The sequence below is a fragment of the Chroicocephalus ridibundus genome, chromosome 1 (assembly GCF_963924245.1).
Source record: "Chroicocephalus ridibundus chromosome 1, bChrRid1.1, whole genome shotgun sequence".
NCBI lineage: Eukaryota > Metazoa > Chordata > Aves > Charadriiformes > Laridae > Chroicocephalus > Chroicocephalus ridibundus.
Genome location: NC_086284.1, coordinates 148,371,133 through 148,396,461, shown reverse-complemented (window position 1 = coordinate 148,396,461; position 25,329 = coordinate 148,371,133). Strand labels below are relative to the sequence as shown.

The 25,329-nt window shown below is 39.7% G+C and overlaps 1 protein-coding gene across 2 annotated transcripts in view; it reads left to right on the top strand.

The window, feature by feature from the left end:
- Positions 1-23,296, top strand: part of BCAT1 (branched chain amino acid transaminase 1) — a 65,234-nt gene extending 41,938 nt beyond the window's left edge. For both annotated transcript variants that reach the window (XM_063358126.1, XM_063358132.1), the window contains 5 exons: positions 666-808; positions 7,906-7,991; positions 9,900-10,040; positions 11,191-11,265; positions 15,797-23,296. In XM_063358126.1, coding sequence (XP_063214196.1) covers positions 666-808; positions 7,906-7,991; positions 9,900-10,040; positions 11,191-11,265; positions 15,797-15,838 — 487 coding nt within the window. In that variant the 3' untranslated portion in view covers positions 15,839-23,296. The remainder of the gene's footprint in view (positions 1-665; positions 809-7,905; positions 7,992-9,899; positions 10,041-11,190; positions 11,266-15,796) is intronic.
- Positions 23,297-25,329: the final 2,033 nt, after the last annotated feature.

Genomic DNA, 25,329 nt, shown 5'->3' with positions numbered 1-25,329 from the left:
TAGAAACATAGTTATTAGTGTTCAAGTGCTTGACTTCTAGAGTGAAGCTGCTTAGGACTTGACTGGAGCAAGCAACTTGGATGTCGCTGAATAAGTGACTTAATAATATGTCCTTGGTCTTTGATTTAAATGAAGCTAATTTTCTTTACCTGGGAGTTTCCCTTCTAGGCAGGAATTTAGTACTTGTCAAGTGCTGCTCAGCTGATCTTATAGACTAATCAAAGGGCAAGAAAACAGCTTTTCTTAATTCAGTCTGATGTTCTGAGACCTTTACTCTTTGTCTATGAGGTTTTGCTTAGTTTTTAAATATATTTATTGTTTCCCGTGCATCTTTCATACATCAGCTATGAAAAAAGGAATAGTCTGGAGTCACTACTGATTTGATTTGTAGCCAGAGGTGAGAACTTAACTCCAGCGTGGTCAGTGCTTTGGAGCTGCTGACTTTGGGTCTTGATGGCTGTTGAACATCAGAAGCAAAAAGTAAAATATTAGTAGAGTACTTCCAATGAAAATATTCCAGGGACAGGCACTGACTGTGCAGAGCACTTGCTCATAAGGTAGGTGTGCACACAACCTTGCATAGACATGAGAAAATACCCAACCAGATACTCATAACTGTTTGTTCATTCTTTTTTTTTTTTTTTTTTTTTTTTTTCCTCTGGAAGGAATTATGGTTCTTCTATTTATGCCCAGCAAGAAGCCCAGGAGTTAGGCTGCCAGCAGGTTTTGTGGCTCTATGGAGAAGACCACCAAATAACTGAAGTTGGAACAATGAATCTGTTTCTCTACTGGATAAATGAAGACGGAGGTATAGTAACACAAAACATGAAAACTTTGAATAGACAATTGGGACAATAATCCACAAAATTACTATTAGAGTTCAGGTCATAAACTTTTTAATGCAGATGATTTAACAAAGGAAATGTGTATTCTTTTCTGAAAACTGATAGGTGGCTGTTAGCTATGCCATTGAGAAAGAGGACATTCTGGAGCAGGTGTGTCTACTGCCCACTGATAACATACTAAACTGTTGTGCCAGTCCAAGTGCTCAGAAGGGTAGAGTCTAGCAATCCACATTGCAGGTTTGGTGTCAGCTCTAGCAGCATGCTTGATCTTGAAGGAGGTGATGGGTCGAAAACAACACAGACATACTAAAGACACCTTATGGCTGTGTAACTCCTCAAACTGTGGCTTTGGGCATGAGTGGTTCTTATCACCACTTTCTGGCATGTTAAATGTTCCTGAAGCATAGCCAAAAGTATTTCAGTATCCAACTGATTAAGAACTCAGCTCTTTCTTTGAAGAATTTGAAGTTCTGTCCAGTGGAGGCAGAGAGAAACATGTCAGTCAGCATTCTGCATTACTAATGCTCAAATGATGATTTCAAGATACCATCATTCTTGAAGCCATTTTTACCTCTTTGTACCCATGGTCATCTCTGATCAATGTATATACTGATTAGAAAACTATCTAGTGAATGAGCAGCCAACTATTTAGACATCTCAAAAACACACGTTGGGCATGCAAGTATTCAGTGCTTGAGAAGTGATAGCTGCACCTGAGAACTGGTTCAGATGACTACATGACTCTGAGTCCTTAAAGGACTGAGACAATGTATAGGCAAGTGAATAAAAGGACACCTCCAGACTTCCATGAGTGCAGGCCTTCCATGAAAAGTAAATGTAACTGAATTTTTGCATGGCAGGGTTCAGACTCAAATTTTTGTCATAGCGTCGTGGGTACCCTTGAAAATGGACATTTTTCTGACAGTGCTCAGCTGCAGTACAGAGGCAACATTCTGTGGGGACAGCAGTATGCTTTGGATAGTCTAGGGTAATGGGAATCCAGCTACCTGACTCCCTTCTCCAGTTTCATTATTTATTCTTCTGCGAAATCTTTACCACTTTTGTAAGAGGAGGGATGATGCTCCCTCAGTGTTGAATGAGTCAGTGAAGTCTTGTGAATGAAACTATAAATATGAGAAATCTTGTTTTTGTTGTTACAGCAGCAGTAGATTTGTCAATGTAGCTAAATGGCCAAATTCATGCCTTGTGTAACTTCACTGGAGAGACACGAAAATAGATTTTGGCTCATTCTGCCCAAGGAAAGGACACTGAAGGGGGGACATAATTAGAATTCAATGTTCGCATTGTACTTAAACCAGGAATATGCTGGAATTATCCAGCTGCAGCACCGTGTTGTTCCAAAGATCTGCCAATCACTGTGTTACCAGTGCACTACTGAATAGTACTATTGTGAGGTGGCTGTAGCAAACAACTTGTAATTCATGCTACCCAAGCTAACTGTATACTGGCAAACCTGCCATTTCACACGACATGGTCATTAACATCACTGGAGCAGTTTGCTGTCTCCTGGTGTGTTGATTAATGCTTAATTTGTGGTATCTTTGGTTGAGAATCCCTCTCGCTGTCAATGTGTCATCACATACCTGCCTATGGCTTTACATTGTGATTTAAAAAGTGTTCTGTCACTTCACAAAGGATATTTACTTAGGCTGTGGTTTTGTTTTGTTATGCAAATTCTGTAGCTGAGAGAGGGATCTAACATGCAAAATAGTGAGGCAGAAATTGCAGATCATCATCAAAAGGAAAATGCCTTTCTTTGTGTGTTCAGAGGTCACCGCGGAGCCATCTGAACTGCTCTCCTTGATTTATAACAAATCAAAGACCCATCCCAATAAAGCCTAGACTAAAGGACATCTATCCTTCCAATGAGAGTAGGCTTTTCTTGCAGGCCTTCGCTATATATTTTCAGTTACAGCATTGTGACTAAACATGGCATCATGTCTTGGATGGCAGGAGGAGCCTGGAAAAATGTTTTGTTTGTAACATCAAGGAGGGAGTAGTGGAGGAAACTGCTTAATTTCTGGTAAAATAACATGACGTGCTCTGTGCTGCTTTTGTATGCCCACTGCTGTTCTGGCTGAGGCTTATAATATGGCCAAATCGGGATCCCTGCTGTTGCATAAATACAGGAGTGTGATATTTCATTCATCAAATACTGTTTACGGTTTATGTTCACAAGGTGAAAATTTTGGTCACCCTACAGTCCCTTCCACCTGCATCTTCAGAGCACATAAGAATCCCAAGAAGCTGTTAACACTGAAACTTGTTTTCTTTAATAATGTCTGTTCTTCTGCCTAGAATACAGGCTTGACTTTACGGAAAACCTTAAAATTGAAACATATGTCCAACCTGAAGGTTGTTAACTATGAAATCTGTCTGTACTTTCCAAAAATTAAATTTCTTCAGGATGATTTGGAACCATCTGGGTTCTACTTCTAGCTTTAATGTTAAGGCATTGTGAATAGCATTCAGGCATTACTTAGTATTTTTGTGCTGATATTGAAATGGGGATTAATAGTCCCTACTTCAAAATAGCTTACATAAATTAAAAAATAAATATGTTAAAAGATTCTCTGGAACAGTCAGGTAAAACATCAGGCAAGTTGGCTTAGTCTTCTCCAAGTGGAGGATTATTTTTGCTGCAGAAGTATCTTGTGCCAAGTAGATTACTAACAAAATAAGGATCGTACCTTCTGCTCTAGTACAAAGCCATAGCAATAGCATGGAGGGGAGAACAGGAAATGAAAGAGAGCGCAGGCAAAGAAAAGGAGGGGAAAATAATTGAGGAAAGTAAATTGACAGAGATGCAAAGACAGAGTGATTGTACAAGGGGAGAGTATAAGAAAAGCCTGAGAGAAATAAGGAGAAAGAAATAGAAGGGTCCAGAACAAACTGGGAGAGGAAGTCAGCTGTTAATAATAGTGAAATCAGGGTTTCCCGGGTTCTCCTTGACCTTGAAGTTCACTTGATATGTTATCATTTTGGTAAAATATATTTTGGTGAATTTCTCAGCATTGTTATTATGTGGCTAGTACTGAAGTCATCCCATGTTTGGAATCTTATTTACTACATGTTCATAAATAGAGCTGTGTAAAAATTGAAGCTGTGTAATATGCAAGACCTCATTTTAAAAATACTTTTGCACACTCTAATGGAGTTCCATTGTTACAGCATGCCTATACCATGCCTGGTGTAATGGGGTACTGGACTGATAGTGCTACTACCATACCAATAACAGTAGTCAATGGAAGAGAAACCCTGACATTTTCCTTTAAATGGCTTTCACCTACTTTTTTGCTACTATAGATTTTAAGGCTTCTAGCCCTTCAAAATAATTCAAAAGTCAAATGGATCCTGTGAGCTCACAGTCAGGTTTTTTTGAGATGGACAAACTGATGTCATAGGGAGCCTGGTTTGGCATCAAATCACACAGACGATGAGCTTTTTGGCATGCTGTGTTGTATAGCATTATCATCTCTGCCGAATACCAGGGGAGCAGATGTTCCTTGGGTGGCCCCAGGCTGGTAGGCATCATATGCGTACTTGACAAAATTCTACAGAGCAGGCTGTTTGAAACATTTTGAGACTCCCATGTCCTGTCTGCTCAGTGCTGTTTGGCGTCTGGTTTGACCTGGCACTTCTTCAAATGAGCTCAAATCAATTAATATATGTTGCTGAGCTTAATCAGGTCCTGGCCAAGACCTGTGGCAACAAAGAATCATAGAATCATAGGGTTGGAAGGGACCTCTGGAGATCATCTAGTCCAACCCCCCTGCCACAGCAGGGTCACCAAAAGCAGGTTGCACAGGAACACATCCAGGTGGGTTTTGAATGTCTCCAGAGTTTGAGACTCCACCACCTCTCTGGGCAGCCTGTTCCAGTGCTCTGCCACCCTCAAAGAAAAGAAGTTCCTCCTCATGTCTAGGTGGAACTTCCTGTGCTCAAGTTTGAGCCCATTACCTCTTGTCCTGTTGCCGGGCACCACTGAAAAGAGCCTGGCCCCATCCTCCCGACACCCACCCTTTAAGTACTTAGAAGTGTTGATAAGATCCCCCCTCACCTGTCTTTTTTCCAGACTGAAGAGACCCAAAGCCCTCAGCCCTTCTTCATAAGAGAGGTGTTCCAGTCCCCTGATCATCTTGGTAGCCCTTTGCTGCACCTTCTCCAGCAGTTCCCTGTCCTTCTTGAACTGGGGAGCCCAGAACTGGACACAGTACTCCAGATGCGGCCTCACCAGGGCGGAGTAGAGGGGGAGGATGACCTCCCTCGACCTGCTGGCCACACTCTTCTTGATGCACCCCAGGATGCCATTGGCCTTCTTGGCCACAAGGGCACATTGCTGGCTCATGGTCATCCTGTTGTCCACCAGGACTCCCAGGTCTCTTTCAGCTGAGCTGCTTTCCAGCAGGTCAGCCCCCAACCTGTCCTGGTGCATGGGGTTATTCCTCCCCAGGTGCAGCACCCTACACTTGCCCTTGTTGAATTTCATAAGGTTCCTCTCTGCCCAAATCTCCAGCCTGTCCAGGTCTCTCTGTATGGCGGCACAGCCTTCCGGTGTGTCAGCCACCCCTCTCAGCTTTGTGTCATCGGCAAACTTGCTGAGGGTGCACTCAATCCCCTCATCCAGGTCATTGATGAATATATTGAAGAGGACTGGACCCAGTACTGACCCCTGGGGAACACCACTCGTCACTGACCTCCAACTGGGCTCTGTGCCCCTAATCACTACCCTCTGAGCTCTCTCTTTCAACCAGTTCTCTATTCACCTTACTGTCATTCCATCCATGTCCATCCACATTCATCTAGCCCACTCTTCCTAAGCTTCCCTATGAGGATGCTGTGGGAGATGGTGTCAAACATCACCAAATAGAGAATGTTATCTGGTGTGTAGTCACAATCTTTGGTATTAAGGTCCACATTATTTGAATTTTTCTGGTAGAGAAGAGAGAGAATTTGTATACGACTGGGTGACAAATACAGAACATCAGGTTTTCAGTGTTCGGAATCAGGTGAGCCCTGTGGCTCATGGAAAGTTTTTAAGTCCTCTTCTTTTGATAGTTGTGCCAGAATTAGGACCAGACAGGCATCACGTTTAGGAGTGATGCTATAGACAGACTCCAAAAAAGGAAAGGTATTGTTCCTAACTGTATGAGAAAGAAGAGACCACTCCTGTACTTAGGAGTCTGGGACAGGTTGGAGAATGGTACTATTGGTTATTCACAGCAGAGCAGAATATATAGCCTATTACAGCTAATATATAGCTATATATTAATATAGCTATATAGCTAAGTTTTTTATACATTTTGGTATGGCAGTTTATATCTTACTCATGTGTGTATGTATCCTCATAAGAGGAATGTGGAAGCACAGGTAGGAGAAACTTCTAGTCCAAATGAATAAATCCAGGGGTGGCTGCACTAAAAAGTAACAGACATTTCCTGAGAGAATGGACAGTGAGTAGTAGATTCAATGAACAATTCCTTTTATTTATCCTCCATTTCCCTTATCCCACCCCAGCAGCTCCCAAAGCCCCTTCTTGCAGAACAGGAGAGAGCCCATGCTGTAGTCAGTCTGGACCTGTGTATGCACTGGCTGGCAGGCGGTGTTTGTGCACAGAATTATCTAGCTGACTGTCGAAAACAGAGTATTAAACAGCTGAGCTCAACCTGCACCCTCAGTCCAAGGATGAATACCGTATTTCTCTCTTCTACCCAGCTGCAAGTTCTCACAGGACCTATAGAAACATTTTTAGGACAGCTTCTCCTTTGAGACTGGTTCAAACAGGCCTGGATGCAGTGATCTTTTGCGGGTAGGGAGAAGGGGGCATAATAAAAACATGAAGATACATATCTTGTTCTTTTATGTGACCTAGGTAAAAATGAATCAAAAACCTTAATGGTTTGTGGATTTAATGAGCAGAATAGGATCCTTATAAGATCAAGAAAGATAATGAATTCTCACTGGGAAGAGAAAATGGTTAGAAAAAAAAATATGAAGAGTGCTACTGAAAGACTGTGGATGTCTTCACGTCACAGTGCAAATCTGAGACTGTCTTAAAAAAGGCTGGCTGTCTGAAAGAGTAAATGCTCAGTATTCTCTGATAACAGAAACCACGGAGTACGCTATGTAATGGTTTAAAATGAAAGTGATGTTTTAAAATGAAAAAGATTGACTCTGATTCGCTGAAAAGGTCAGATGGAAGAACAAAGGCTACGTACAAGCTGCTGTATTGTTTTTTAAGTATTTACCCAGTATGGATTACCATTTATCTACTATTTCATTATTTACGTTAGATGAACATTTATCTAATGTTCTTTTTCAAAAGCAAACAAGAAAAACAAGCTAGCAAACCAAACTAATCGAACAATTTGAATTGTTGGTGCTTTTGGAATTTTATTAGGACTGCTCTTTTTGTGCAAAGAGAAAATTAGGGGGGAGAAAAGGACTAAGACAAAAGATCATTAAGGAAGTATTCTCTCAAGATGCATTTGGCAAGGGTTCCAATGTTTTGCTTGTTCAGTAAATGAGCCTCAAACTTTCTGATAGATGTTTCATATTAATGGTAGGAAGCAGGTATAGTGAATCCCATATTCCTAAATTAAGTAAAGCAGTTCAGGGAAAGTAATGTTCTGCCCTGGGATTATTAAGTATTGCTTTCCTTTGTGCATCTCTATTCTGAATTTGAAGACTGAGCCTTTTAATGGTTTCCAGTAGTTATGCAGAAAATCCATAATACACCGAGGAATAATCCATAATACACCTACTACTAGGCTTTAGCCATGCTTTTATTAATCTAGTAAATGTTTTTCTTCCCCACCCACTGAAGTGTACTCATAAGGTTTCAAACACTCAAAACCAACTTATTGGAACTGAATTTGTGTAACTTGTGTTCTTATAGAACTCTGATAAATGTTGCATCTTACTGGGTTTCTGATATGATTCGTCTTTTCTAATTTTCATGTTTGGTGTAATATCAGTAAGCGTTATTTTTGTTTCTTTGTTTCTCAACCAGTGTTTCTATTTCTTTTGTGTTTGACAGAGAATGAACTGGCAACCCCACCTTTAGATGGCATCATCCTTCCAGGAGTGACAAGACAAAGCATTTTGGATCTGGCACGCAACTGGGTGGGTGTTTTGACCTTGGCAGTAACGGTTTCAACTATCATGTTATAATATCGACAAAAGTAAGCATTCCTGGTGCTCAGTATCTTGAAACTCAACTGATCTGGCCAAATCTCTTAACCTAAATGGGAACTAAGGGCATGCTAATTCATAGATTCCCAGCAACATCATCAGAATACCCACACCTGTCACACAGAACAATACCGAGCTTGTTAAAGTAGCTCCATGTAGTATTCAACATGAAAATTCTCATTAAATCCACTGGTACCAGCAACTTAAAGCAAGGAAACAATTACCGTGCATGACCGCAGCCATCCTTCAGTCATCAGCACACTCCTTCTCCACTTAGTTCTCATGGTTTCACCCTTATTTCTAATAAGTAGCATGCAGCCTAAAATCCAGCCACAGTCTTGAAGTCATCTGTCTGCTTCCAGATTCCAGTTCTATAGTGTAGCCATACAAATACTTATTTGGACACTTGAGGCTACCTCGTATCTTGAAATGCGTCAGACTGTTCACTCGGCCTGTACCATACTCAAAGGTTTTATTGCAGCTTGGATAAGAGTACTATACAGCCAACGGCTTATCAAGCCCAGTATCCTGTCTCCTGGTTCTGGCCAGGCTTAGGTTTAGGGAGGAGTAGCAGGAATGACACAGGCAAGTGTGATACTTTCTCCTTGGTATTAACTCAACTTCCAATCACCTGTAGCTGAAAGACTTCCTGAAATACGGTTCACAGTTATATCATTTAAATCTAACTTGCAGTGAAGAGACCCGGGCGGGTACTTTGTGTTGCATGTGTGACACTTGTTGACCTGCACCGAACTCTTGTGCATCTTTATTCCTATTGGTACTCCCCTAGTGCAGATATGCACGCACAGTTCTCAGTCCCATCTCCTTTACGAGACAGACAGACATTCCCAGTTGATAGGGCTTGTTTGTGAGATACCAGACTCTCACCTCAGTGCTCTTGAATAATTAGGTATCTTCTGCTCTCACGAAGGTTGTTCTCTTCTTCCTGACCTCCATTCCCTAACCTATCTGAAACTCTGTTCGCACGATGTCCCAATAGTATTCTCTCCAAATACTGTGCTGTCCAGAGCTAATCGTGTTTTCTGTTATCATAAGCGTCTCTGTTTCATGTTAGAAAGCTTGTATATAAAACAAGGGCTAAGCTTTAGTTTGGTCTGATAGGACAATAGAGTCCACATAAATTCATGAAAGGAAAATTTTGAAGTTTGATGTTTGTTTTTGTTCTTTAAACACATCCCCTCAATCAGTTGCTGTGCATTCTTCAACACTGGTAGAAGGTAAAACGCTTCCTACGCTAAGACTGTCCAATGTGAATTGCTTTACTCGTACCTGCAGTACAGTTAATTTTTGTATGTGACAGCTGTGTGCAGGCTACAGTGTGAAATTTCACCAGGAATTAAAGAAACATATCACATCTAGTTGCAATTGCGCTATTGCAGGTGGAATTAACAGAATGTATTTTGCTTAAGAATTGTCTGAGAGTGGGATGCAGAGCTGTCTTGACATAATTGAGTAATTTTTGTACAAACTGTAGCACGCTAGAGACCATGAGTAGTCAGATCCTGTGTCGCATCACCCATGACAAATTCTGATGTATTATTCCCTAATGCAATATTGCTATTCTGTACCAAATCAGGAGGAAGTGCCACTTAATCATCAGCATTGTATCTGGCAAACCACTGGCTTCCTTGAAGGTCATTCTTTCGATTAGAGCCTATCTTGTGTGATACTGGGAGGTTTCAAAAGATCATCACAGCCAAAACTTGACTCATTGCCACTAGGCTAATAGTTCTGTTAGAGATGTTTCAACATTGAAAAGAAGAATACAAACCATTTTTAAAGTTTTTACAATTTTTATGGTTGATTCTTCTTGTGCAGGGAGAATTTAAAGTGTCTGAGCGATACATCACCATGAGTGACCTGACAGCTGCCTTGGAAGAGAACAGAGTAAAGGAGATGTTTGGTGCTGGAACAGCTTGTATTGTGTGTCCTATTTCTAAAATTTTATATAAGGGCAAGGTAAGAAAATGTATCTTCTTCCCTCACCTTTTTTCTTTCTTTAGAATTTTATCATAATTAATTGCAGCTGACACAAAAAACAAGTTAGAAAAGGAGTGCTGCCAGAGGCTCCTGGGAAGAGGAACAGTGTCAGTATGTTGTTTCTCAAGTGAGTTACTAGAATGTTGTCAGAAGAAAACTTTCCCTCTCATCATCTGGGGTTTTTTAATAGCTAAAATCATAAAATGTCAAATCCTGGGACAAGGAAGAAATAAAAGCTCCCAGCATCTTTGAAAATATAGAAAAATACATTCTCCCATGTTTCCTTTATTGAAAATTTTTTCCATAATTAAGGCACCTGGGAAAGGTGAGGATGGGAAGAACTTTTGCAAGGAATCAAGTTTCTGAGCCACTGCGTTCTTTCCTTCTCAAGTTCGTCTCTTCTGCACCCCTCATTGCAGGGAACCAAGCTCTGATGGAAGAGATGTTTCAGTAGGGTGCACAGCTGCTTCCACCTACTATCCACCATATGGGAGATTTCTCCTGCACAGGTGGAATTCCACAGGCGTTCAGCCTGTTAAGCTGACTTGATGCTATTTAGCCAGCACAAAGTCAGTTCAGAAGGTTAGTTATTGCATCTGCCTATCTCGATGTGCTTTGTTTCAGTAAGTATGACAAGTACAGTAAACGTCTGTAAGGTGATATTTCTTGAATTAATAAGATGGAATAAATGTATTGGTATTATGAGGTGATAAGATAACATGAGAGATATCAAGATGCTGAGTGATGATAAGTACTATAAATGTACCTGTTGTGTTTCTACATGATATACTTTGAAACGAAATGCTGTATATAGTGTTTCTACTCTTGCCTGTACAATATGCTCTCCATTTTGGACAGATCTTTTGGAAAGCTTAGATTAGCCTTTGTTTAAAAACCGCATTACAATTCAACTAATCCTACTTTTCCCTGGCTCAGCATGGCCTCCTACAAAAAAATGTTACAACAATACTTGCCTACTTGTAAAGAGGGTTAGAAAGCTTGATAAATATTTATTAGAGTTCTTGGTGACCCTAAGGTATTCATATGTACATAAAGCTATTATTACATATTATTTTCTCTCTCTCTTTCCGCCCTCCCCCACCCCCCACCCCTTTTTATTCAATGTCAGCATTTGCATATTCCAACGATGGAGAATGGACCTCAGGTAACAACCCGTTTCCTGAATAAGCTGACTGATATCCAGGTAAGGTGCTTCCTCCTCTTTAACCAGATAAAATAACAAAAGGTGAAAATTTGAAAACAACTGAAAATAGTCTTTTTAATAGTGGTGCTATAGGCACCATTATATAATAATACAGATTCTTTTGTTTGGTGTGGCTATTCAATCAATTTATTATTTTTTTTCCCTTGAGAAAGTACGATATGGATGGAGACTGATATATTTTTTTCCCTATTTGGAAGCTGGATGAGAGTTGTAAGATATTACTGTTATAAGTAAAGTCCAGTACTGTTATATGCTTCTTTTTAAGGGAAAAAATAGATGAAGCATCTTAATAACCATGATCACAAATGAATATAAGCTAAGCAATAAAGAGATGGGTGACGTGGTAAGCACTCACTAGCAGGAGCCAGCTGATCACCATTTCTGTTTCTCAGCATCTTTCCAATCACACGGTCACTTCTTGTTCTTAAAACAGTTCCTTCCCCTGTGGTCTGCCAAATATTAAGGTCTGTTTGGAATCTGTTTGACCTGATCTGGACATAGGAGTCAATACCACTTCAGTTAAAGTCAATGATCAGAACATGATGGTCCTTCTTATTTAGATTGCCTGTTTTCCTTATTTAGCATAGTTTGTGGTGTGGGGGATTTAGGGATAGAAGTAGGTTTTGGCAAGTTACAAGCCCCTCTATTTAAGATCTGAAAGCAGCTCCTTGGCAGTATTGTCATGATTTCTTCAAATCAAGTCTGATGGTTACTGTTCTACATTCTAAGCTTTTGGCCAAGAGGTTCTTAGATTTGCTACTAAAATTTTTATCTTCCTGCCGTAAGCCCTGAACTAAGAATCTTCTTGAAAGATTGTGAGATGTAGCGTACCACACTACAACTCTGTGAATACCATAAAATACTCAGATCTTTTTAAGAAAGAGTCCTGAAATTTATTGTTTTTCTTTCTGTTTTACGGGCCCTTTACTAGTGTGTGGAAATAATCTGGCACAAGGCTCTTCTGATGAGACCCCAAACAAAAACTACCCATGAATTGCAGTCTGCTGTCATATGTTGACCCACCTAAAATCCCATTCATTGGGATGGATGGATGGTGATGATTTTGCAATATATGTAAGGGCCTTCAACAATTTGTGTTCAGTTTGAGTCTCCACTGATCGCTTTTACTTGCAGTCGCTAGAAGAATGGCTTGTGAAATCCAGAATTCTTTTTCAGAAGGCAACACTGGAACATGTGTCTTTCTCCCTTGGCCAATAGATAGTGAGTGAATTATTAAGACAAATTTATCCAGCCTGCTCTCTGAGGCTTCCTCCCATGCCTTCCCTGATCACCTTGCTTTTCCACTCCCAACCATGGCTCAGGAGGAGACAGAAAAAGTGAGGGTTTCTTCTAACCATTATCTTTCTCGGACCTTTTCACTTTACAACTATGCATATGGACCTTTTCATCTTAAAACTATGTGCATAGCAAGTGTTCATTAGTTACTTGCCAAGAGTAAATCCATCACTCTTGGAAAGTGCTGGACTATTACGTAGATGTTTACTTCTGGGTTTTCTTCCTTCTTTAAAGAAGCCGGGAGTGTTAGAACACTTCGTTTATTAGAAACATGATTTTAGAGAGAATGATGGCTGCTTCTCCCTTGAGAGCTTGCTGATTGTGTTTCTGCACTTTCCTGTCTGTGAAGAGATGAGCTCATATCCAAATGGACCCCAGGTTGTCATACAGCAAACAATGCTGTAACACACAAAATGTAATATATAATATTCTTTAAATGTCAGGGGAGTTTTCAGGATCTTTCACAAAGATCTTTTATATATTCGCCCAGGAGGGGGAAAAATAGGATCTCTTTGCAGTATCATTGGACTATTTGCACTATCATTCGGACAGCCTGAGGCTGCTGTTCCAAGGAACGTTCAAGTTCTGAAGAATAAAATGCAATGGAAATTACAGCCAAACACAGCTTTGGTCTCTGTGCTGTGCTGTTGCCTGAACTAGGGCGTTGTATCCATTTAATGTTGGACAACGGACATTTGTAAAAAAGTAAAAATTCTCAGTACCAGCATTGTCCTGCATTTGAACCTGTGAAGAAGAGGTGCAAGGCTCCATATCCAATATCATTATACTGATTCCCTTGTGTACAATACATGCTTGTTTAACATTTTCAGATTATCTTCGTTATTGTGTTTCCAAGTCTGTTTTCATGCTGCTCATTGTTCTTTTGCAAGTCTTCTGTGTTCAACAGCATTTCTTTGGATTTGAACAGCTGTTCAGTGGAACTAGAGCTAGAGTGACAAATTAGAAACTCATGGGCAGAACTGATTCCATTTCTCATGCCATTTGAGAGACACAGTAGTAGCACTGCAATATACATTTCCCTTCCTATGACTGGGTGGAAATCATGATTGCTAAAGGCTGATCAAGATTTTAGATTAAATCATTTACATTGTATACAGTAATGGTGTGCTTATGAATGAATTAGTCATAGTACACTGTCTTCTATAACCGCTTGAGTTAGAAGATTAAGAGATGAGATTCTTTTCTCTGGGAATACACTCACTGCAATACCACTCAGATGTTTTTGTGGTTTTGCTTTCCACGCTTTGAGAATAAACAAGCTTTTGCTACACCCTTTAAAGTGTAGATCAGGATGCAACTTTGAAGGGATGGATAGAAGGTAAGACATATTGTTTATACTACATGATATAAAATACATTTAAACACTGCAGTCAAGTCAGCAGTGAACAGATATTCAGTCAAAACCCCTATCTTTCTCGAAGTTGCACAGTCTAAATGGGTAGACCAGTGGAAAACAACCAGGGAAAGAGAATGGACGCGTTAATTTTTACAAAGCAGGACCTGTGGAGGAGAAATAAGGGATGGGATTGACTAGCCTGAGGTCACAAAGCCTGTGACAGAATCAGTAAAGGAAGCTAAATCTGCTTTTATTTCCAGAATGGAAACACCTTGATTGTGGTATAACAGCTTTATTTCCCTTTTAATTCTGGAAACAGGTTCAAACCATAGTCAAATGGCAACTCAGACCAGCCCTTGCAATTTCTGAAGTCAGCATCAGAGCATTAGGTGATACTACCACCTAAAGCGAGCAAAATTTACAAATAATCCCCTGGCCTTTGCCTGCTTTATGATTTGGGGGAGGTAGGGGTGCCACCTCTTCTCTGAGAAGGAGTAATATGAAGGTCAAAGACATCTCTTTTTTTTCTCCCTTTGCCCTGATCCTCAACAAAATTGCCTCACATTAGGGTAATCCAGTGCTTTGCGGTTAAACTAATGATAATCTGCTTTTCCTTGGTTAGAATTCCCAAGGCAACCACACTGACATCTGGGAATGTAAACTGGAAATCCTTTGAACAAGTAGTTCATCCAAGGTCCTGTGTAGCACCATAGCAATGTTTAGTCCACATCACAGACTACAGAACAGGTGCAGCAGAATTAGCAATGAAAAGAAAAAGTAGATGTGATAAATGTGGAGGTCATTTAGAGGCTTTACCTGCTGGAGTAAAGTGTAAAAGGCCAAAGCAAACTGAATTTCATTCCCTTTGTGGATCCAGAAGTGTGTTTTTTCTGGCTCAGCCTGATTTGGAACCATTGCCTTTTCCCTGCTTTCTTGTCCCTTTTTTTCCTTTCCTGATGATGCAGAACCTGGATTAAAGGAACTTCCTTTTATCCTCTCTGGAGAAATTATCATCAAGTGATCTTTCCAGGCTACATAAAGCCTCTATAAACAGTCTTTATTCCTTGGAGGAAAGTGTTTTCAAGCTCCCTGAACATGGTACTACGAAGGAAAGGGCTCCCAATTTACATCTGCTGCTAGTCTGTCTGCCTCTACTTTACTTAGATACTTGAATCTTATGCGCCTTTTTGGGGTGCTCTGGAGCATTGTTTACAGGGCTGGTGACAAAGAGCTTTAGAACACGGAGCCAGTTGAACAACCAAAATTTCTGCCTTGGGACTGTATCCTCCCCTGGAAGGGATAGAGCTCTATGTGGTGGGTTGCCTTCATTTCTGCCTGGTGATCCTGTTGGTTTGCATACAGAAAGATGACTTGTTTGAGTTGTGTTATAATTCTCTGTAATTGTACTCTGTGGTATTTGAGATGGGTTTTATTTCACATTCAATCAGAATGCTGTAATAAAAAGCCACCTTGAAAAGAAAAAGAAATAAAAACAAATGTGTTTGTTGATTGGAGCTTGAGCAGGGGCATACTTATGAATGAATTAGTGAACTGACCTCAGGGAATAACTGTATTAAATAGATGGAAAGCTCTAGTGAAGCAGGACTTTTCTCTATCATCTCTAGTGAGTATCAGTATCACCCCTTCCTAGTCTACGTATTGTTAGATGGATAAAGCTTCAACCTATGTTTAGGCTTTGCTCAAATCAAAGACAGAAGTAAAGGCATAAGAAATAATCTAAACTTCTATCAGGGTGGTGGATATGAATCTTTCTGGGGACAGACCTAAGAAGTTATCATAATTGTACACTGTTACTTTCAACTTTTATTCTTAAACTCCATTTTTGTTTTGTTTCAGTATGGAAGAGAAGACAGCGATTGGACAGTGCTGGTGTCATGAAGGTGGAAGAGTTGAGACCCTTCAGACAGAGCAGACATGATAACTTCTGTAGCTGCCTGTGCATAGCATAGTTTCTGTACAAATTTGCTCCCCAGGATGATTGTTTCCACAATCTGGCAAATGTGAACACAATCATTTTGATTTCTACTGTAATCCTTCTGGTAGAAGCCTGTCTTCTTGGTAGAGGTGCTAAATGTTAGCAATACAACTTTCCTAATGATTTCCTTAGTGCCTCCTTGTGTCTTTTGTACAGCCTAAAAACTGCTCTTCAACTGCTCTTCAGTTTGTTTTGGTTTTTTTAACTGCCATTCCCATTGTCACATAACACAAAGATGTTGCCTGTTAGTTGGCCACAGGGTTCTATTGATGTTATTTTGCCTTTTTCTCTGTGTGGGGAAAACACTTTAAGTTTAGCCATAAGCTCTTCCCTTTCATACTCTGCTTGTATGGGAGATTCCTGAGTTTGCACAGCCCTCTAGGATACTGTGTCAAATAACAGCTCTGTCCTTTAGGCCAAAATCCTCCAAGTTGATCTAGCCTGCAATAGGCTCCCTGTTGGGCTATTGCCTTTCCCTCCATGGGGATACACTGTGGCTGCTTGGGCACTGCATACCTCCCTCATAGTTTAATACATCCTTCCATACAGGATTTACAGGGTTGAGCCAGGTCCTGCTCAGACAAGAATCACCCTTTGTCTGGCCTAGCACAGAGCTGGGCACTGCGGCCACAGCGCTGCCTTCCGACTGAATGTCTAGAAAATAAGATTAGACAACTGTGGCTGTGAAAGTTGAACCACTCCTCAGAGCAACCTAGCCTTTAGATCGAGGAATTTCTTTCGACGTCCAGTCACATAATTTAGATCCGCAAAATGTTTTCCTTGTCCCCTTCACCACTTGCTATGAAATGTATCCAGCCTCCGTTGACACATGTGTACCTTAATAGGGCCTTCCTATTAAGGAACGAGCTATGTTGTCAGCTGAAAATACCTAGCACAAGAAGGAAAGAGATTTCATTCAAACCCCAGATTTGTCCTGATTAAGCACATACTTCTTCATTCATATACTGCTATTCTCTCACATGCAGTCCTAATACTATTTGAAAGCAACATAGAGCATGTAGCCCATAATTAGGGAAATAACTTCTGCAAATGTTCGCTAACAATTATACTGTAATATTTATGAGATTTCTCTTCTTGCACACGGCTTTGTCGAACAGCTTTAAGATATCTCTTGCCAAAAAGGATCACCATATTCTGTGTCAATGTTCCAAAGTGCTACTTCAGTGTAAAACTGGTGGAACTTTATTAACACTAATGGAGTCCTATAAGAAGTAAAAGTGAAACACTTATTGCCATAGTTTGCCGTAGAGATGAACCAGTATTAAGGGAAATATTTAGCACTTTATTATATTTAAGACCCAACAGTATCTCTCCCATGCATTATAAGTCCTTTGTAGTTACGGGCATTTGTTAACATTTTAAAACATTCTAACAGATTAAAAAGGCAAAATGTAATTTCTAACAGACCATCCATGCCTTACGCAACTGCTAAAAAGCAGCCTTATGTCTTTCTTGTTAATTTTTGGTCAGATTTTAAAGACAACACCTACTTAACTATCACTTTCTTTTGCTCCCTCAAATCATGACTTTTACTGTCTTTCACTGTGGTCCAATCTGATCTTTTAATGAAGAACAGTTGAAGGTTCTCTCTGACAATGTAACCATTGTTAAAATTTATTAGATAGTTTTCTCTTTAGAATACAACCGCAAGCACAAAGTGTTGCTTCGCTTACAGTAGCCATAGTATTGTGTGTCTGCTTTTCTGACCATTTGAGTCTATTTCGTGTCCTGGTCTTTGTTCAGTGTGTATTATAAGCTGCTGGGTAGTCTTTCTTTTTTATTTAATTATATGGGTGGAAAAATTAACACGAGGAATATGTCAAGATGCAACGTGGGGTAGAGAGTTTTATCCAATGAGACAAGTATCATAATTAAAGAGTGCCTTTAACTAGAGTGTGGCATGGAGCTCTCTAAAGATTATGTAATGAGCAACCACATGTGGCTTCCTGGTACTGAACTATCTAATCTGTCCCCTTGTGTTCATCTTAGATTTAGCAGCAAAAGGAAAAGTGGAAATATCTAATTTCAGATGCACGGCAAACCAGTTGTATGATACCTTAACATCTCAGGATGTTGATAGCGATGACAGGTATCGTATGTCAAAAATCCCAAAGAAGGCATCAGTATACCAGCAGTAATCTATTCACTAGTCAGAATGAATAAGGACCAGTTAGTAGAATTATTTTACTGTGGTGTAAACTTAAAAGTTGTGTAAAACGCCCCTTAAATTGGATGCAAGTAATTTAATGTGAGGAAACCAGATGTTTTCATTTATTGTGGTTTGCACTGTTTCCTGCACTGACCAGAGAGACACCTTTCCTTTTACTGCACATTTTGAGCCGATGGAGATTTCAGAATGATGAGAGTTGAAACTGGAGTGACCCACAGAAATGCACAGACTTTTGTAGAAGAGAAGAATGAGAACAATGTAGCGTGTGTATGTTAACTGTTGTCTTTAGCATCCTGGTTAATTGCTTTACTCCGGCTGTGTCAACTCAAAGCGGTGCTTGTTTCCAAATGAGATTCAAGCGAATAGGTTCTAGATTTTAAACTTTAAAGCATAAATAAGGGAGCTGATGGGTGAGTATAATACAGGAAATTCTTCTGATGTTGCATGCTGTTCTGCCACTGCTTTTTTATCCTGTTAACCAAAGGAAAGAAATAATATGTGTAAATAATAGTGAGTATTTGGTATTGCATTCTTCCTATTTTTGCCTGTAAAATTTAGGAGGGAACTGTGATATTCCCTGAGCTAATAATAGATTGTAAAAGAACATCTGCACATCTTTTCTCCATGTGCCCTATTTGTTTAATTGCAACGGATTTACATAGAAAGAGTATGGTACATCATAACTAGGCAATTATCTATTCTTCATCACTTAGTTATGGTTCTGCTAATTGATCATTTAAGACATAAGATACTCTAACATTAGGAGAATTTGAGACTGTTCAAAAAAGATCAACAAATTAATATTGTTGTGTGATATTTGCATAATTGGCTGCAATTATTTAATGTTTAATTGGGTTGATCAAATGAGATTCAGCCTTTCACATGCTTATGTTTTACAAACACTGGTACTTTAAAATGATAATAATGAACTCTCATTTTTGTATGTTCTTTCTTCTCCCCTTCATTCTTTTGATTATTATTTTCAGTATTGAGCATGTCCTTAATTTTCAGTTTGGTGAGCGTGATTCATGCATAGGAAAGAAGTCCTTCAAATGAGAGGGCTTTGCATGAAACAAGCATTTCATACAAGCTGTTCTGATGCCAAGAGTTATGGCTTCAGCAACTGGCATCACTTAACTAGATTTCTAACTGCAAGGAGGGCAAATTCGCTGAGAATTTACAGTGACAGGCTCTGGTGAGAATGCTAATAAAGTTTCCTGCTTAGGGTAGATAAACTGGTTTGTCTGTAGCAGTGCAAAGCAAACATGGTTTTTCTGGGATATAGAAGGGAAGTCTGATAAGACGAGACCAAGATAGTGAGAGATCTCTCTGCCCAGCCATTGTTTACACCTGTTCAACTGTCTCAAGCCAAAAAGCAGTTGTCCTCCACTCCTCCTCTTTCCAGAGAAACTCTTGTTTTGGGTTTACCTAATTCAACAGAGAGATACCATTGATCCTCTCCTATATACTTATTTTATACTTATTTTTCCTCAGGCATGAAGAATGGTAATTTGGAAAAATGTGATATCTGGAGTGCAAATTATTTGAAATGCCTGTCTAACACATGGTTTTCCAAGGAGGTAGACAGAAAAACAGCTGGGACTGATCTCATAGCCACCTAATTAGAGGAGAAACCCTCTCGAATTCAATGGCCTCTCCACAACGATCTGCATAATCTCAAGAGATTGCTTAGTGTGAACTGTCTGTTGATAGTGCCTTGCAATGAAATAGAATACAGAGATGGTAGCACAGCCTGCCAGACTATGGCACATTGGCACTCTCTGCATGGGATTCACCCTGCTGATGGTAAGTTTTAACGTCCCAGTGGCAGGCTTGTATACTGGGAGGTGGGCAGGTGTAAATGGTGGCTGAGCGTGCCCTGAGGTGGGCTGTTCCTTGCTATCTTTCTTTCCCTTCCACACAGACTTGGAACACCTTTTCCCCAGCCTCTTATCATGATGCTGCTAAGTCTCATACCTAAATGTGACCATTTAAGCAAATTTTGCATTCTTTTTGCTTTTAGCAGTAGTGGCAGTTTAAAAAAGAGAAGTATTTGGTTCATCTTGAAGGTGTTCAGGGATCAGACTTGCACTTCACCACCTGTGCACGTGTAATGCCTGAACAAACTGCCACTGACGTTGTGACCCTGGACAAGTTATCCAACCTCTTTGTAAGTGCAGAGTAGTAGTACTGCCACTTATACCTCTTTTAACTCCGATTCAAACTTTTGCATAAAAAGTTATTTCATACAGATCAAATAAGCTTTCTAGAAAGCTTCTTAAGCAGCAGAGAGAGATGCCATGTAAAGTCCAGTATTTCAAGGATTGATTTAGAGTGGAAGTATCTTGATTATGCAGGAGAAAAACGTTATTTGAATGAGAAATATATTTAAGGTTTGCTGTATGAACCCACAAACAAGCAAAATATATAGTTCAGAACATAAAGTAGCTTACAGAAAGATCTTGAGAATTCACCTCCACCTCCCAAACAGTGCTGTCTTATTTAAAAGTGATGCTTGAAAGAAGCATTGTACCTATCAATGTAGAGTCATTAGATTACAACTATTCTAGAGGTACACTTTGTCATGTAGCACTGAGACAGACCTCTTCATCAACCTCAACTACGCATTTTCTGAACTGCAATATTTAGCAAATGGTAAGTGTCAGAGAGCTGTGTTTTACTGTATTTTGCCACTGTTCTCAAGATTTGGAAAAATAATTCATAGATCCTAAGTTATTTAAGCTGAGTAACTTCCTAATAAGTATTCATATTTTTAGTCATAATAGCCAAAGAGAGTACTGGTATTACATTGATGAAAAATATTGTTGTTGCAATCCTTCTGTCCATGCCTTGCTTTAAGCATGATGATCATAAGTGGGAATTCCAGGGTATTTTCCCTGACTGTGCAAAATCTGAGTGCCATCTATAGCATACTTGGCAAATGCATCCTGAACTCCATAAACGAAACTGACTTGTCCATTACCTTGAGCTAGAACAGTCAAGTACGTTAGGGCTTAGCAGATGTGGAGCAATGCTGAATTAGAATAGTCAAGAATACTTCAAATTTAACAAAATTTTGGAATTAGTAGCTCAGATAGATAGATAGAAATAAATCTCACTGACCACGTTAGCAAGGTTAACCACACCCAAATCTACTAAAAAAACCAGTGTTTAAATTCACTAGATCCTCATCCCTTTCTCTGAACATGAATTTATACTGTTTGCTTATCTTAAAACTTAATTTATTATGTCTGATTTTTACCATAATCCTGAATTCTCATTACATGCTTTTAAAAAAGAATCTTAAATCTCATGTTCATAGGAAGATCTTAAGGAGGATTTAAGACCTTGATCTAGAGTTTTAAAGTCTTTAAAATATCTGCTGGATAAAGTTAAGGTAGAAAAAGTGAAGGCAACTTTGTGGAAGTAATTAACTACAGTGTTCCAAATGGTTTTCCAACATTGATAATTTTTTGTTTTTACCAAAGAGGTATGCAGGGAATAGAGGATAAAATAAACGTAGTGGTTTTTTTTTTTTTTCTAAGCAAGAGTTGGGAAAGTTTCTAAGAGCTGGTTCTCTTAATAATGCCAACTCTTTATAGGACTTGATTCGGTCAGGCTTGGAGCAGTCATTTAAGTGTGAGATGGAGGAGCTCAGAAGTTACTTCAGACGGTACTATCTTGCAGGAACAGATTTTTGTTCATTTTATGATCACAGCAATCGAGATATGAACAAGGAATCTTTTAAATTTTGCACCTTTTCACAAAAATTTTGCTTTTCATTTTAGACTTCTGATACAGTATCACTGAACTATTATCTTAAAATATCATGTCTCAGTAGATTATGAGAAGAAAGCAAACATTCTTATTCTTTATGTAACCACCTTCTTGCTGGTGATTGCTATGCCAAATCCTCTCTTCGTTATGATTTGGTCACCACTAGAATTGTGACCTCTTCAGGTGAAATAAAGGTTTTTTTCTCTACTGTGCCCTACTAGAGCACTCTCTGTTTTTTAGTAAGTACTAAGTGCTTGCAGCAAATGCCAGAGCAAAAAGTTAAGTGAAAACTCTTCTGTCTCCAGAACAGGCATGCTAAGGAATGAGAGTAAAACTACCCAGCAAGTCAGTCAAGACAGGAGGTCAGAAGAACGTCATTACCATTCTCATTCAGCCCAAAACAGAGACGACCTAGGTATACCAAATGTCTAGCAGGATGGTAGATTGCTATTTAAGAATGCTTTTACTCAGTTGCTTAAATACTTACATTTGTGCCTACTTTTTCATAACTCGGGCCCTAGTATGTTGACTGAAACCTGCAACATACTTTTATGTGTCATGAAACAGTAAAATATTAGATCAAAACAAACAGGTAATGCTCCAGATCATCTAACAGTGAGAAACTGTTTTCTACAGGTCAGTGGCCTATTCTGTTCCCATAATTTATATTTATTTTCTAATGGCCCAGTAGCTGACTAGAATTGCAAGTAGGAGACAAATATATCATTAGCTCTATCCCATAGTTGAGGATGTTGACAAAGAGTGAAACTATTCCCTCCATCTCCTGGGGAGATGGCTTGGGACTCTAGCTAGGCCGTTGTAGTAGATGGAATGTAAAAGGTTCTTTGCCATGATGGAGACAAGTAAGAGCTTTATCTGAAGCTATCTGCAAAAAATTTCTGTCGAAGCAGTAAATTTGGAAAGACAGATGTCCCAGTCTGCCTGACCTTTGAGGCATTTAGAAGAGTGCAGTAGTAGTTACTGGAATTGTGGCGTATAAGCAGCGGGAAATTAGCAACTTAAAGAGGGAGAAGTAAACACCTCTGAAGGGTCTCTGTTTTCTCAAATGTTAATGTTAACTAGGTATTTTACAAGGATCTGAGCATATAAAAGCAGTAAAGGACAGATGTGTGAAAAAATACTGGATAAACTAAAGGAAACTCTACCTCATTCTTCTCTAAAGGTTTTGTAGAAGCACAATTAAGCGCTCCTAATGGCATTGTTATGTACAGACCATCTGGCATGAAAGAAACACTTTATATTTGTATGTCTATAAATCCTGTAATAACTGTATTTTGCTGGCAGTAGAAACAGTCTATACTATTTGCAGTTTTCCTCATCAAATCTGTAATTATGCAATGTTACTGTCTCCAATAAAGGAATTTAATGGGCACCTGTTTGTGGTATGTTATGAAATCATCATTGTTGAGTACAACTAACTATGCATAATTATCCCATAGATGGGAGCTGTTATGAAATACATTCTTGAAGCCTGGATTAAAAGAAAAAAGAATTACTGAATGAAGTGTGGCATTTAAGAACAGCAGAGCACGATGCAAGTGGTGAGAGATAAGCTAAGTCTATAGGCAAAATGCAAAGCCCATATTCTGCCTCCTGGCCTCCACTGAGGTGTAAGGATATGGCACTCAGAGGGAAGAATGAGGCCTTAACAATGGCAGACATGCATCTACCCTGCCAAGCCTGGAGGCTGAGCCAGTTGTTTCACTTACAGTCAAATGCTGGACAAATCAAGGAGCAAAACTACCTACCTGCTAACCGTGTTGTCATGAAACAGCTTTGAGCACGCCAGGGCTATGTAGCAGTGATTGAACACAGCCACCATTCTAAGAGCTTTGGGGCGATGAACTCAAGGGAGAGAAGAAAGCCAGAAAATAACTTTATACTTTGAGCACTTACTTCCCAGGGCAGTTTTGAAGAGTCATTACTCTAAAGTACGCCAGCCAATGGGAAGCCCTTTGAAGAAGGAAAGCTCTGAAAAGTGAGTGTCATTAAAATCTTGACATTTGCCATGTGTAGTAGCTATATTTACCAAAATACTTGACGTATTCCCCCTTTTTAGTGCAGGGAATGCTGTGATTAAAGGTAGTACTGATCCATGCTGTGGTAAAGTACACATCAGGGTAAATTTTCCATCTGGTTTGGTTCTCAGTGACTTCAGAGAAAGCTGGCATGGATACAGGACACTTTAAAGAAACCATAGACAGGTAAGTACTAAGAGTTGTTAATTACTGCTAGGAGAATGAGCCTAACATGTCAGAATCAGACTTTATTCCTGTTTTTTGGCCTCTCCGCTTTCATCCTAAGGGAACCTTTCTTAACTGTAACTCTAGCTTCAGCTTCAGTAAGACTCAAAACTTGCTTATCCCAAGTAGTAACAATTTGAGGACTGATCCTACAAGGTGCTCTTCTCCCAAGTGAATAAAGACAGGACCAGAGGAAATGGTCTGAAGCTGCGGGAGGGGAGGTTTAGGTTAGATATCAGGAAGAATTACTTTACTGAAAGAGTGGTCAGGCACTGGAACAGCCTGCACAGGGAGGTGGTTGAGTCACCATCCCTAGAGGTATTTAAGAAACGTCTAGATGTGGCGCTTCAGGGCATGCTCAAGTAGCAGAGATTGTAGGTTGTTTGGTTGGACTTGATGATCTTAAGGGTCCTTTCCAACCATGAAGATTCTGCAATTCTGTGTGATTCTGTGATTCTGTGCTGAGTGGGCTTCAGAGACAGACAGACCTGTGCCTTTTAGCAGCACTTCAAAGACCCTTTTTTTTCCCTCCCTTTTGAAGCATCTCAGTAGCTGGCAATAGTTCTGTTCAACACAGCACTTGTTGCAGTACCACCACCAGCACTGTGTTCTTGGGGTGGAGAGTATCAGTTCTGAGGACTCTGATCAGGCATACATAGTCTTGTAAAGCTGATGTGACAAGAAAAATGTTTTCAAATATTACAGGGGGAGGACAAAGCAGAAGGAAAGAACTGCATTCTGTACATACAAAAAGGGCAAAGAAAAAAGTTGGGGAGTCCAATATAGGCGGTCAATATTAGAATTAGAAATGCCAGTTTTGAAGGTACATCAACAAAACTCTTGAATTTCAGGCTTTTTTCTTCCTTTCCTTTTGCTCTGTCTTCTGATATTGTGTCATCACAGTGGTGATTTTAACAGAGTTGCTAAAGAATTACCCTGTTGCCAAGAAAAGCAAAATTTTCTGTAGTAGCACCTTTGTTTTTCTGGATGCTTCTGCAAAGAGGAACCTGTAAAAGCAAATACAAGAATGTGGAAGGTGTCTACCTCTCTCTCCCAAGGGAATGATTTTTAATGCCAGGTAAGAAAACATTTGTACTACTTCACCTGCAGGTGGTAATTTATTGTATCTGTACAAATTTAGGATATTAAATTCTGAGCATTG